This window comes from Urocitellus parryii, chromosome 6, assembly GCF_045843805.1.
Source record: "Urocitellus parryii isolate mUroPar1 chromosome 6, mUroPar1.hap1, whole genome shotgun sequence".
Taxonomy (NCBI): domain Eukaryota; kingdom Metazoa; phylum Chordata; class Mammalia; order Rodentia; family Sciuridae; genus Urocitellus; species Urocitellus parryii.
Window position 1 is genome coordinate 3,477,720 of NC_135536.1, and position 15,374 is coordinate 3,493,093.

Below are 15,374 nucleotides of genomic sequence, written 5' to 3' on the forward strand. Positions count from 1 at the left end.
TGCTGTGCTAGGCTTTATTTAACATTGCCTCTGTGATGACAAGCCAGCTTGGGACCGAGGTCAGGAGGGAGCAGGTGGTCCTGCCAGGAGACGGAGGCCCAGGGCTCTCGTAAGTGGAACCCAGGCTCTGGTGGGCCAGCATCAGGATGGGCTCCTAACTGCTCCTCTTCTCTTGTTTCCATCTCAGCCTGTTCCAAATCCTCTCCAGGGCCACCTTCCCCATGAAGAAGGTGATGGCAAAATTACGCTTGTACCAGTCTCTGCAGGGAAACAGGAGGCATCCAGGATGAGCCCCAGGGATGGGGCCTGACAAGCAAGCAGCTCCAGCAGAGGTGAATTTTGCTCTGCCCTCCTCCCCAGGTCTTCCCCTGCCCCAAGCTGTATCTCCACAGAAGGCATCTTTCCTGCCCTCCCATCAGGACAGGTGCAGGTGAAGCATCTGCCCCCATCCTTTGGTCTTGCTAAAGGACTCCTAAGAGCCTGCCCTCTGTCTAGTGGCCTTCTTGGAGAGATAACTGAGGAAGGAAGCAAGAGGACCAAAGAGCCACAGCCAGCAGGCTCTGCAGGAATCGTGGGTCAGTCTTGATGTGGCCCTTATTTGCATGACAGCACACAGCAGAAGCACTGCAGTGTGAGAAGCTAACTCCTGGCGAGCCTGACATCGTGATGTTCCATGTGCTCCTCTTGTGGGGGACCTGTGCTTCTGCGTAAGCTGATTCTAAGGAAACAGTTCATACTGTGCTGGGGGAGTCTGCACTGCCTGACAGTTACTGGACAGAAGCTGACAGAAGCCTATACATGGGAGGAGCCTGGAGAGCTCACGTGAGGGGAGGTGCACAACAAAAGCTTGGGTCAAGCTGGGGCTGCCACAAGGACGACACATGTCTGTGCAGCTTCTATTTCAGAGTTACACAAGTGATTTCGGGACCTCTGTGTGAAGGAAGGAGAACAACCCAGGATGCTAAGGCAGCCACAAGAGGTGAGCCACCTCCACACTCCCTGACCGAGGACATCTGTTTCCACCTGCTGATGTGAGGCTGCAGTGAGGAACAGTGCTTAAGACAAATGGCTCGGGGAAGGCAAAACCGGAGTTCCGTGAGGACCAAGGTCTGGGGTTCAGGAAAAGCCAGACTCCCTTGTCACTAGTGCAGACACCTGCCTGATGTATGGGTGGGAAGGGTGCCCTGTGCCATCCACATCAAGCCTGTGGGGAGCAGGTCTGGTGCAGACAGGCTCTTGGCCCTTACACTCACTTGGCTAAAAGCTTAACCAGTACAGAGAGACGCTCCACAGTCTTAGGAGCAGGACCCAGATGTTTCAGGACTAATCTTTGATCAAGGCTCCTTTCAGGAGCTCATTCAGCTTCAACTATCATCAGTGTCCTCTTGGTCTTCCCTCACTTGCCCATCTGACTCTGTCACTGTTTTATATTTTTTAATTTTTTTTTAAACAAAGCCTTTTTTTTTTAAAGAGAGAATTTTAATATTTATTTTTTAGTTTTCGGCCGACACAACATCTTTGTTTGTATGTGATGCTGAGGATCAAACCCAGGCCGCACGCATGCCAGACAAGTACGCTACAGCTTGAGCCACATCCCCAGCCCTTTAAAAAATTTTTAAAATACTTTTTTAGTTGCTGATAGATCTTTATTATTTTTTTTAATATGTGGTGCTGAGAATCGAACCCAGTGCCTCACACATACCAGGCACATGCGCTACCACTGAGCCCCAGCCCCAGCCCCTGTCACTGTTATATTTTAAAGCAAATCTAAACTACCAATCTATCATTTCACCTGGATACACTGGTATTTTACATGTTTTTTTTTTTTTTATTCCATCTTGGTATACATGTCAGTATTTTGATTTGATATTTATTAATATACTGTTTTGTTTTTATTTACTTTGTTTTCTCAGTTTCCTTCTTTCTGTTTAATGTCCTTAGGATTAACTGTTGAGATCATATTAGATTGTTACACATTCTCATGTCTTGACATTCTGTAATCTCCCTACCTGATTGTTGTTGTGGTTTTTGGGGTTTGTGTGGGTGTGTGTGTGTGGGGGGGTGTATGCGTGTTTAGCCTCTCTAAATGTACATGTATTATTTTTTCCTTTTTTAAAAATTTATTCTGATTTGTAATATATGATGGCAGAATTGCAATTCACTTTATATTACACATATAGAGCACAATTTTTCAAGTCACTGATTGTATACAAAGTATTTGTGTCTTATACATGTCCTTAGGGTAATGATATCTCACTCATTCCACCATCATTCCTACCCCTTTGCCCCCTCCTTTCCCCTCCTTCCCCTTGCCCTATCTAAAGTTCTTCCATTCCTCCCATGATCCCTCCCAATCACTATTATGTGACTGCATCCTCATATCAAAGAAAACATTTGGCCTTTGGTTTTTTTGAGACTGGCTTGCTTCACTTAGCTTTATATTCTCCAACTTCATCATCTGCAAATGCCATGATTTTATTCTCTTAATGCTGAGTAATGTTCCATTGTGTGTATATATACCACAGTTTCCCTAACCATTCATCTATTGAAGGGCATCTAGGTTGGTTATTATTAGCTATTTAGCTATTGTGAATTATGCTGCTATAAATATTGATATGACTGTGTCCCTGTTTTACATGTTATCTATAACTCACTAAAATATTTTTAAAAAACCCATAATCACCATACCATCACTGCATCTAAGATGATCCATAACTAATATATAGTCCCTGCCCAACCTCCTCCATCTGCCCAAATCTCTCTTTCATCCAAACATTTCTTTACAGCTGCTGTGTGTCAATCAGGGCCTAAACAAGCCTAGACATTGCATGAAGCTTCTTTTAGTCTACAATAGCTGCCCCCTTTCCCTGCCTCTTTTTTGATGCCAGAGATGACACTAAGGCCCTTGAGTATGCTGGAATGCTCTACCACCCTAGCCCCTTTTTTTGTTGTCTTCCTGGCTACTTGTTGAAGAGCCTGACACACTGGCTTGCAGAATCCTCAGTGTTGGGCATCTTCGAGCTTCACCTCAAACACTGTCTTCTACGTTGCCCCTTTAGTATTTCCTTGCAAACCAGCATTTTGTTTGAAGGCCCAACCACATTGTAACTCCATCTTCTGTAAGAACCCTACACAGGGCATTGTCTGTGCTTCCGTCCTGTCACAGAGGCTGCCCTGCTCCATGGTGTGTGTGCTGGGGCTGCAGGTGTGTCATTCTGACCCTTAATTATTCCATCCCCACCAGTCTTCCAGCCAGGGGTGTTGGCTGCCAGGGTAACTGTTGCGTAGGTCTGTTACTTCATTAGGAAAATGGGAACTTGCTAAGTCATCTCTCTGTACTGGTTGTCTTTCTCCTACAGAGGCAGTGCTGCTTTGTGTGGTCACCATGATACACTGCTGGTGCAGGAAAGGCAGAAAAGTGGGGCATTCTTTGGAATCTTTCCTTCTGTTTATCAATTTCCAGACTAACGACTTGGTAGTGTGGCCATACTGAGGTGACCTGTAAGCTTTGACCAGTCATCTGGAATGCAAAGGTATGCCACCACCTTTGGGAAGCTGACTGACAGCCTCCTTGCTTCCAGCCAGTCAATGTCTGCACTCAGCCTGCACCCTTCCTACCCTGCACAGGCTTCTCGAGGAAGCACAATGAACTAGTGTCCAAGGACTAGGAACAAGAACTGCCATGGCATCATGCCAATAATCCGTGGCTGGCCATTTTATTTTAAAGTGCAAGTGAAGTGGACAAAATCATGCACTTCTACCTCTGATATAAATCTCAAAACTGCTAAATTCAGGTCAGAAAATAATTTTGCCCAATCCAACTTTTAGGAAGGAAAGAAACACTTACCTATTATAATACATGTGCTTCTGAAAATTTTTACTTAAAAATTCCTTATAAAAGTCAGCCATTTCTTCTGCATTCAAGGTTGCTTTTTGACCTGAAAGTAAAATTCAACATTAAGACTTCAGGACAAGTCAGGCACAGTGGTGCTTGCCTATAATACCAGTCACTCAGAAGGCTGAGGCGGGAAGATCGCAAGTTCAAAGCCAGCCTTAACAACTTAGCAAAGACCTAAGCAACTTATAAGACTCTGCCTCAAAATAAAAAATAAAAAGGCTGGGGATATAGCTCAGTGGAAGTTTCCCTATCTTCAATCTCTAGCACCAAAAAAAAAAAAAAAAAAAAAGACTTCAGGACAATAGATATCCAAAAAACCTATTAGAGCTAATAAACAAATTCAGCAAGCTTACAGGATACAAGATCAACACACAAATATCAATTTTATTTCTACACACTAGCAATAAACAATCTGGTGTTGATTTCCTTTTGTTTGTTTTTTGTAGCACTTGGGATTAAACCCAGGCCTCATACACACTAGGCAAACATTCTACCACTGAGCTACATTCCCAGCCTTTTTTAAATTTCACTTAAACATAGTGTCTCACTAAGTTGCCCAGGCTGGCTTCATCTTGTGATCCTCTTGCCTCAGCCTCCTGAGTAGCTGGAATTATAGACATATGCCACTCACCTGACTGCAATGAATAATCTGAAATAAAATTAAGAAAACAACTCCACTCACTATAACATCAAAAATAATAGACTTAAAACCAGACTTGATAGGGCACACCTGTAATCCCTGCTTCTCAGGAAGCTGAGACAGAAGGATTGCAAATTCAAGGCCAAAGTGGGCAACTTAGTGAGACCTTGTCTCATGATAATAATTAAAAACAAAAAAGGCTGGGAGATGTAGCTCAGGGGTAGTGTGCCCTAGCTTCCATCTCCAGTACTGCCAAAAAGTAAAAATTTAAAAATTACTATGGGGGCTGGGGATGTGGCTCAAGTGGTAGCGCACTCGCCTGGCATGTATGCGGCCCGGGTTCGATCCTCAGCACCACATACCAACAAAGATGTTGTGTCCGCCGAGAACTAAAAAATAAATATTAAAAATTCTCTCTCTCTCTCTCTCTCACTCTCTCTCCTCTCTCACTCTCTCTTTAAAAAAAAATTTAAAAATTAAAAAAAAAAATAAAAATTACTATGGATGTAGTTTGGCAGTTCAGAGAGTAAGAACACTTGTCTAGCATGCACACCACACTGGGTTCAACCCCCAGTACCACACACACAAAAAGACAGACATGAATGAAGCTAGAGACTATCATGCTAAGTGAAATAAGTCCATCCCAAAAAACCAAAGGCTAAAGGTTCTCTCCGATATGCAGATACTAACACACAACAAGAGGGGGTTGGGAGGGAAGAATAGAAGTTCACCAGATTAGACAAAGAGGAATGAAAGGAAGGAGGGGGGATGGAAATAGGAAAGACAGTAGAATGAATCAGTCATAACTTTGCTTTGCTCATATATGAATACACGACCAGTGAAACTGCTCATTGTGTACAACCACAAGAATGGGATCCAAATTGGAATAAGTAATACTCCATGTATGTATACTATGTCAAAATACACTCCACTGGGGCCGAGGATGTAGCTCGGTTGGTAGAGTGCTTGTCTTGTACACACAAGGCCCTGGGTTCAATCCCCAGCATCACCACACACACACACAAAAAAAAAAAAAAAAAAAAAAAAGAAAGAAAAGAAAAGAAAGAAAGAAAGAAAACTGGGCTGGGGATGTGGCTCAAGCAGTAGTATGCTCGCCTGGCACTGGGGCCCGGGCGAAAACTAAAAAATAAATATTAAAAAGAATGGTAAGAAAGAAAACCAAGATGCCAACTGAAAATACGAGTGTGAAGGCAGGAAAGAAATTTGAATCAGTATAGCTACACTGGAAGGCAAGGGACCCTGGTCCACAGCCCTGCCTTTTGTGGCCCTGACAAGAAGCTCTAGGTTTAAACTAAGGGAGAGCTGAAGTGGGGCAAGAAGCATGCATAATAACGCAATCTTGGTCAAACTATGGCTTCTTCTGCTCAGATGAGGCAACTTTTGGTGGGCTCCTGGACAACTTTAGGATGGAGCCTGGGTGCCACAAAGACCAAGTCTTGGTGAGGATGTGGGGAAAAAGGTTCACTCATACACTGTTGTGGGGACTGCAACTATTGTGGAAAACAGTGTGAAAATTCTTCAGAAAACTTGGAATAAAACCACTATCCCACTCTGTGGTTTATATCCGAAGGACATAAAATCAGCATACTACAGTGATGCAGCCACATCAATGTTTATAGCAGCTCAACTCACAATACCTAAACTATGGAACCAAACTAGATGCCCTACAACAGATGAGTGGATAAAGAAAATATGGTATATATACACAACAGAAAATTACCCAACCTTTAAGAAGAATGAAATTTTCATGTTTGTTGGTAAATGAATGGAGCTGGAGAATATCAGGCTAAGCGAAATAAGTCAATTGCAAAGAAGCAAAGGCCGAATGTTATCTCTGAAATGCAGATGCTAATTCACAATAAGGGGAAGGGGCTAGGGAAGAATAGAAGTACTTTAGATTAGACAAAGGGGAGTGAAGGGAGGGGAGGGGGTGTGGAGGTAGGAAGGTTAGTAGAATGAATCGAAATTTATTACCCTACGTGCATATATGATTTTGCGACTGGTTTAATTCCACATTACAGGGGCTGGGGATGTGGCTCAAGTGGTAGCGCGCTTGCCTGGCATGCGTGCGGCCCGGGTTTGATCCTCAGCACCACACACAAACAAAGATGTTGTGTCCGCCAAAAACTAAAAAAATAAATATTAAAAAATTCTCTCTCTCTCTTAAAAAAATAATAATTCCACATTACATGTACACATCATGTATAATCAGAAGAATGAGAAGTTATACTCCATTTATGTATGATGATGCATTCTACCATCATGTATAACTAATTAAGGAAAAAAAAAAAAAAAAAAAAAAAAAGACCAAGCCTTGATTAGAAGTCTAACTCAATCTCCAGGGCAGGGCAGGACTGGAGATGGAGCTGATCACAGATGCCCAATGACTTAGTCCACAATGCCTGCCTAATGAAATCTCCAGGAAGCCCTTACACCTTGGGGTTCAGAGGGCTTCCAGGCTGGCACACTCTTCAGGTGCTGGGAGGTGGCATGAGGAAGAGGCATGGTAGTCTGTGCCCCATACCTAGCCCCCAAGTATCTCTCTTCTAGCTTTTCCTGATTGGTATTCTTTGTAATAAACCAGTAGCAGTAAGTAAGTCACTTCTAAAAATTCTGTTCCAGCAAATTACAGAAGCCTTCAAAGGGGGTCAGGGAGACCCTGACTTATAGCTTATCAGTCACAAGTCTGGGAGGTGGGACTGGCCTTTGAAGTGGGAGCAGTCTTGGGGACTGAGCCCTTTAACCTGTGGGATTTGACAGCAACTCCAGAAAGAATGTATCAGAATTGAATTGAATTGCTAGACACCTAGTTGGTATGGAGAACTGGACAAATAGGGTTGAAAAATATAACCATGTAGCTGGGCACACCTGTAATCTCAGCTACTAGTGAGGCTGAGGCAGGAGGATCAAAAGTTTAAGATCAACTTGGGATCAGTGAGATCCTTTATCAAAATAAAATAAAAGGGCTGGGGTATGGGGTGTGGCTCAATGATAAGAGTACTTATCTAGCATGGAGGCCCCAGGTTCCATCCCCTATAAGGCAAAAAAGAAAGAAAGAAAAAGAAACAACCAAAACAACAACAACAAAACAATACCAATACCATGAACTTGGTGTCAGGAGGAAGAGACCTGTGGATCCAGTAGTTCACCTGTAGGTATACTACACAGCACACATCTGCTCACAGCTGCATGAGTCATAGTCAAAGAAGGAACAACAAACATCCTTCAACTGAGGACAGAGAAAACGCACTCCATCCATAGCATGGAACAGCATTTGGTCATAAGGAAGGGTCTCGGAAGCACTGTAACATGGATGAACTGGACGCAGGGTAAGCCCAGGTGGAGGCAGCAGGCAGATACACGCTGCATGATCCATCATCTGCCATGTGCAGAACAGGTAACTCCAGAAATAGACAGCAGACTGGTGCCTTCGGGGTCTGGGGGGAACTGAAACTGACTGTTAACAGGTAGAGGTTTCCCTCTTTGCAGATGGAAATGTCCTGGGATTAGACAGTGATGTGCGGATGATCTGTGAACCCTAAAAACCCAGAATTACACACTCTCAAAGGGTCAATTTTAAGGTATGTGGATTATAACTCAGAAAGGAAAAAAAGACTAAGGGCCAAAAAGTTAGATGCTGTATCATCAGACCTACTAATTACAGGAGACTCCACACCCCATGCAGGCCATGGCACGTGCCTGCCTTGCCATGCTGGGCCAGTGTGCACAGACCCTCACCAAGGAGCTGTGACGGGGCAGTGAGGAGCCTCCCAGCCCGGGAAAGGCAGGAGCCTGCCTGCTCAGTGGGCTCAGAACACTGAGTGAGGGTGCTGGGCAGGGGGCTGGTGCAGGGACAGACACAGCCCATCCCCATGGTTGGGTGGTGCCACTCTCGGAATCACCCATTCATGAGCCCCAAGAAGGCCCTGGCGGAAATCCGCAGAGCAGCTCAGGCCCAGGCTCTTGCACCAGCAGTGGTGGGTGAGAGAATGAGATTGTGTGGTGGGGAAAGGGTGAGAGAGTGCACCCTGGCTTCCAGGCCCAAGTCCTGAACAAGAACTACCATCTCCTGTAAGAGTCTGGGCACTACACTCAGGGCTGGGGCAGAGAAGCAGCCAGGCCTGCTGCTCCCACCCTGTAGGGGTGTTATGCTCTAATCCCCTGCCATCCACCTCCAGCAGAGCCATGGCCTGGCAGCATGGCTATGCTGAGGCCACAGCCCACTGGGATGCTCAGGTCAGTCAGCTGGGAGCTGACCAAGTGCATGTTCCAAGACAGAAACAAGCACACTGTCCCCTCACAACAGAGGCCAGGAGCCATACTGCTCTGGCACCCGCCAGGCCCAAGCAGTAGTGTGTGTGGCTGGAGCAGATGGTGGCTCAGCTCCGCAGCACTGCTGTATCCAGCCTCGGCTCTGCCACTCACTAGGCAGTGCAGGTGACTTCCTATCTGTGCCTCTGTTTACTCAATTGCACAATGCAGGCAATGGCCACGGCGTCCCATGCACTACTGCTGACACAGAGCAAGGTGAGTGTCAGATTCTGGTCACGGCTCAGCAGTTATCTACTATGCAATGCACACAAGGCAGTTTATTCACAAGTCCTCTCCTGGCCAGTCTTCCTATGACCCTGTCTTCCCCTGCTGCCCTCCTGCTCAGCACCCTCTCCTCTTACTTCCTCCCTACTTTCCTGCTAGTTTTCTCGGATCTACACACCTGGCAGTGCAGTGTCCCAGTACCCTCTGTCTGCAGACTCCCCTCCTACCCCACTGGCATGTTCACAGCTCTGCCCCCTCCAACCTGTCCCCAGTGAGGAGGACCATGCTGGGACTCAAGGACCATGACTGACTAGGAGGATGGAAGCTACTTGAACAAAGATGGGAGCAAGTAGTTAACTGAGGGGCAAGAGGTGACAAAGGCTTGCAGGAAAGATGACTTGTGGGCTGGTGTGAAAGATGAACAGGGCCCTGCAGGGTAGAGGGGGTCATTCCAGGCCAAGGACCAGGCCAGGCAGGAGGGCAGGTGGAGGTGCAAGGAGGCGCTCTGAATGAGGGACAGTGGTGCCAGGCTGAAGAATACCAGAGCGGAGTCCAGAGGTAGGCACAGGGTGGATGAGGGCAAGCAGCAGCAGCAGCTTTGAGGGAGGTGGCCTTCATGGTCCTTAGAGCTGTGTGCCTCCCAATAGTTGGGTGCAGTAGTAGCACATGCCTGTAATCCCAGCAGCTCACAAGGATCACAAGTTTGAGGCCAGCCTCAGCAACTTAGCAAAACCCTAAGCAACTTAGCAAGACCTTATCTCAAAATGGAAAATAAAAAAGAGCTGGAATGTGGCTCAGTGGTTAAGTGCCCCTGGATTCAATCCTCATTACCAAAAGAGAGAGAGTAAGAGAGAGAATTAATTGTGGCCCCCAAGTCAGCTTCTGAGGCCTCTCTTAGCCTTCCATGGCCACGTGAGGAACTGAAGAGGTGGGAAAAGCAGCTCCTCCCAGCAGCAGCAGTGGAACTGTTCCACTGAATTGACAGAGCCAGTTTCTGTCCCCAACTAGCTGTGTGGCCTTGAACGATGACTTCCTGTGCCTGTTCCCTCATCTCCAGCATGTGATCATAAAAGCACACCCTCACAGGCAGCTCTGAGACCTGGCACTGGTCATCGAGGCAGGAGGGACACTGAACGCAGACTAAGCAGCACTGCCATGCCCAAGGACTCCCAAGGGGCTCTCAGGATAGGCCTGCGGGCACCTCAGTGCCAACACCCCTAGGCAGATGCTCTGTAGAAAGCAGGGGTACCAGGAATCTTTGCAAATGGCTCATCTCCATAGCTGCCAGCATTGCAGCTTGTTACTGAACATAAGTGGGAGTGGGGAAGGGGAAGCAATCCATCCCATCACCATTGACGGGGCGCCGACCGGGTGCTTCAGACACCAGCTAATAGGGAACCCAGCTCCTGAAGAACAAGTACATAAGTGATAAAAGAAACAAGAAGGAACCCTCTCGCCCACTGTGCTGCCCACCTTACAGTGACATTTAATTTAGGGACAACAGAATGGAAGTCAACGTATTTTGCTTTCTGTACCTGGAGAAGACCTAGAGTTTCCCCCATGGCTAGTCATCCAGTAAACATGCAGTGAGTGAATGGGCCACCCAAGCCCTATCTATCTCACTATTTTTGGATTCAGAGACACTTTCTGCCCTTTGCAATTAAAGATAATTCTGCAAGGGACACCCCGCTAAACTTGTATATTCCCCACAGTGAGACAGATGTTGGCGAGACAGTTCTGGCCTTTACTCTCCTACTTTCTGGCATGTGTGTGACATGTGCAGCTAGACCCTCATGTGAACTTCATGCTGCACCAACCATCAAGCTCACTCCACCAGCACAGTCTCTCAGCAGGAAAACCATCCTGTGAATGCAGAAAACACAAAACCATACCTTGTTGTTTCAGATACACTACAAAGTTTGGAGTCTGACAGCTTTTTCTCCTCACAATCACTTTGTTACTAACAAAAACTTGGTGCAGCTTTTTCAAAAGTCCAAATGGGCCGTGTCATCTCTGCCACCAGTGCTCACCCATCTACTGTTCATGGCTAACTGTACATGTCTGGACACTGACCCCTTTGTCTGCCCAGCCCCCCAGGCTGCCTCCATCCTGCATTTCCATGGCAGCAGCCCAGTTCATTCAACACAAGCCTGCCTCTGCCTGGCTAACAGGACTCAGCAGCTGGAAGTCTGCCTGGGGAAAGGCCAGCCTCAGGCTGGCTTCACTGACTGTGGGGAGGACAAACCGGGGTGGGGGGAGGCATGGGAAGCCAGTTTACAGAAGGGTAAAAGAGTAGGAGACAAAAATTTAAAAATGAAAAGGAAAAAGGAAGGAATCCAAGCATTGCTGATTCCAATAAAGACAGGCCACGGTAGAGGCTCTGCTCCACCAGCTCCTGGGTGCTGAGCCTCCTGCAACATCACGGGAGACATCACAGGAGTCCTAAGGACACAGGATGTTTTCACTTCCCATGTTGCTACAGTTTGGCTCTAGAATGTCCCCAAAGGCCATGTGTTGAAGACATGGTCCTCAGAGTGGCACAAGAGGAGGCAGAGAAACCTTTAGGAAGTGGGGCCCATGGGAGGTCATTGGATCACAGGGGCATGCTCTCAGAGGGGACTGAGGGCCACTTTCTCTCACTCCTGTTTCCTGGGCATGAAATGAGCAGTGTGTTCTGCCACATGCTCCAGCCACTACCATACAAGCAGAGGCCTGAAGCAACAGGTCCACCCAACCTGGAGCTAGAACCTGCAGAACGTGAGCCGAGCAGGCCCCCTCTCTTCTGGTTTTTTTTTTTGGTGCTCTTCAACCCAGCTGCACCCTCAGTTCATCAACATTACGCTTTTAATTATACATTTCAGAATGACTAGCTGACACACACCACCCTAAAGAGCTGTTGTTTTTGTGGTAATAACACTACATCTACTCTCAACACCCTTTAGGAACAGCACACTACTAATTGCAATCACCATGATGTGCAATGGGTTGCTGAATGTACTCAACCCACCCTCTCGCTGGGACTTCCTGTCCTCTGACAAGCAGCTTCCCTCCCCACGACTGAACAGCTGCCAAAATGGATGCCTTGGTTCATGCTCCCTTTCCCTAATACATGCTGTTGTTTTGTTACCAAATTAATTTTAAAATCTCACTTAAGGCCAGCCTTTCAACATTTAGCAGAACATCAATAGGATGCTGTGCTATTAATAAGACTGAAAACAACCTCTCCCATCTGCTAGGAGAGTAGCTAGTTCCCAACCCACTTCTGCAGCAGGAGCCAGCCTGCTACCACCTGATACAGACCCCCCTCCTCACCACACACACACACCAAATACACAAAGAAGAAGATGAATTGAGGGCTGCTGAAACCCAGCAGGCCCTGGAGACCTGACTCCTTCAGGCAGAATCTAGGTTCTACCTTCTCACTGTGGGATCTGGGGTGGGGATTCTGCCATCAGTAAGCTTCAGGCTCCTCAACTGTAAAATGGTAAAATCATCAGCACCTCCTTCATTTGGTCTTTGTGGATGATACATGCAAGGACTTAGCACAGTGCCTGCAGAGCCAGGACCCCCATTAAGTCTGAGCTGCCATTCTTGTGTTATTGACAGGGCACAGTACACTTTCCTGCTGCTGCCCTCCCAGATCTGGCCTGTCAGTATACCTAAGATAGGTGAGGCGGAAGCCAGGTTTCTCATGCTGGGCTGGGGTGCAGTTCAGTGATGGAGAACCTGCCCAGCAGGCACGGAGGAGGCCTGGGTTCAATCCCCAGCACGGCCCAAAAGAGAGAGACAGAAAGGTTGCCCCCACCTCCCCCAGCACATTCTTCTGCATGAATCCTGGCCAGACTAGGAATAAACAAGAAGGCAATGGTACTTCAGCCCAAGGACAGACTTGGCTTTTGGGTCAATGGTTCTGGATTTTCCATGAGAATAATGCCTTCCTTCCTTCCTTCCTTCCTCCCTCCCTCCCTCCCTCCTTCCTTCCCCCCCCCCTCTCTTTTCCCCACCTTGGTACTGGGGATTGAACTCAGGGGCACTCAACCACTGAGCCACATCCCAGCCCTATTTTGTATTTTATTTAGAGACAGGTTCTCAATGAGTTGCTTAGTGTCTCACTTTGAACTCATGATCCTCCTGCCTCAGCCTCCCGAGCCTCTGAGATTGCAGGTGTGGCCACCGTACCTGGCTCCCAGCCCTTTTCTATATATATTTTAGTGACAGGGTCTCGCTAAATTGTTTAAGTCCTCGCTAAGTTGCTAAGGCTGACTTTGAATTCACAATCCTTATGCTTCAGCCTCCCAAGCCTCTGGGATTACAGGTATTTGCCACTGGGCCTGACAAGAGCATAATGTCTTGACGGTAGACATCTACTTAAAAAACAGCATGAAATGTTATTAAGGCCTGATATCAAAACCTAGAGAAAATGTCAAAGCTTATTTTGAGCACTAGACTTTTTGGCCAAAAAGAAAATGGCAGTATTGGTAGATAAAGGGAACTGAGGTAATCTGGCACAAAAAAATGCCTGGTTAGGGGCAACAGGCCAGGAAACAGGTGAGAGAGGCAGGGACAGGGTGCCATGCTAGGCAGGTTCCTTCAGAGAAATGGGGCTGTCATGCTGTGGTGAAGAGAGACCAGGAACGTAAGCTGGGGGGCAACTGTCATACCTGTATTGGGTGGAAAGTCTGCTTGTGGTGCATAAAATGGACTTAAAGGGAAACACTTACAGGCTAAATTCTGGGTGTCTTAGTCCTATCCACTCCCATACGCTGTGTGTATATGTGTGTGTGTGTGTGTGTGTGTGTGTGTGTGTGTGTGTATGTGTGTGTGAATAAAGTTTTACTGGGACACAGTACTTCATTTAACAGCAGCATGGAATATTTCCGGCGGATATCCCATAGAGCCCACAAAAGGTAAACTATTCACTGTCTAGTCTTTACAGAAAAAGTGTCCTTGCCTCTGATTTAAAGCTTGGATGTTGGGCAAAAAAACTAGGAAATTACTCCAACAGGCAAAGAATTAACAAGGACCTGAACTTCAGCAATGTTTCAAGGGCAGAAAGCAGCAAAAATGTTGAGAAATGCTCCAAAGGTGAACCTGGAAACCAGAGGAAGGGCAAGGAACAGCTTCTCTTCCTTTCGCTTTCCCACTTATGAACTGACTCAAGAATCCAGGAGGAAGAGCTGGAGTTGGGAGGGGGTTGCAGAGGCCCTGGGAACTCAGGCTGGAAGTCCCCTGAGAGGGCGCCACAGTACTCCAAGAGAGAAGAGGGAGCAATGGTCTGGAAGGGAACTCCCAGTGGTAAGAGGCAACAAAGGGAAAGAAGCCCTTGGGGGCAACAGAAGGGAGGAGATGACCCTGAGGCTGCAGAGGTGGGTAGGAGGCCTACCATGGATTCTCCTGCTGCCCTCCACACCCAGCTTTCCATCAGCTCATACCATCACCACATCAGCCAGAAGCACGGATGTACTGACCTGATCCAGGGCACAGGCCCAAGCCTTTGGCCTTCAGTCTTGAATGAATGAACTCCTCCTTTTCCTAAAAGAAGACACCGTCAGAATCCCCTCCGTCTCCACTTCTCTCAGGCCACAGCACATTCTGAAGCAGTCTGACGTGGGTTTGCTGAGGAATGGCTCACCTCAAGCCTGTTTTAAACCACCTGAATTTGGTTGAAAGTTTCATGCTTGAAACAGGATTTTAAAACTAGATGTTCAATAAACTCTGGGAAGCAGCTTGTTTATAAATCCAAAGAACATGATGAATAGATTCCATTTGACTTCGTCCATCCAAATGGATAAACGAAGTACAGATGTTTTCCTTCTCAATTAGAATATTTATACTTTTTTCTCATATAGTTTACTTCTGAGTAAGCAGTTAAGAATTTTGAAATCTCATTGGGTGTGGTGGCCCACACTTATAATCCCAGTTACTTCAGAAGCTGAGGCAGGAAGATGATAAGTTCAAGTCCAGTCTCAGCAACTTAGGGAGACCCTGTCTCAGAAAATAAAATAAAATAAAAAGGGCTAGAGATATGGCTCAGAGGTAGAGCACCCCTGGATTCAATCCCTAGTACTGCAAAAAGAAAAAAAAGAAATATCAGGAATAATGATAATATGTCACAGACACTAAATTTTTATAAACATGAACACACAGGTAAGACAGGTACTTCTGGTTCTGGCTTTACTGCTAACTTTCCTTCCTCAATCTTGAGATCTGTGATCTATGAATGGCCAGTGCTTCTCATGTACAGCTACAAGTTAAAAGGTCTACCCAGGGTGGAGTATC

The 15,374-nt window shown here is 46.6% G+C and overlaps 1 protein-coding gene and 1 non-coding gene across 2 annotated transcripts in view; one reads left to right on the forward strand and one right to left on the reverse strand.

The window, feature by feature from the left end:
• The window catches only part of Coa8 (cytochrome c oxidase assembly factor 8), a 27,221-nt gene continuing 11,847 nt past the window's right edge, over positions 1-15,374 (reverse strand). Inside the window, exons 3-5 of the mRNA XM_026405500.2 lie at positions 14,564-14,627; positions 3,848-3,938; positions 1-260 (exon numbers count right to left, since the gene is read on the reverse strand). Coding sequence (XP_026261285.1) covers positions 155-260; positions 3,848-3,938; positions 14,564-14,627 — 261 coding nt within the window. The 3' untranslated portion in view covers positions 1-154. The remainder of the gene's footprint in view (positions 261-3,847; positions 3,939-14,563; positions 14,628-15,374) is intronic.
• On the forward strand, positions 5,480-5,550 carry Trnat-ugu (transfer RNA threonine (anticodon UGU)). Its single transcript has one exon. It is a non-coding gene; the product is annotated as a tRNA-Thr (tRNA).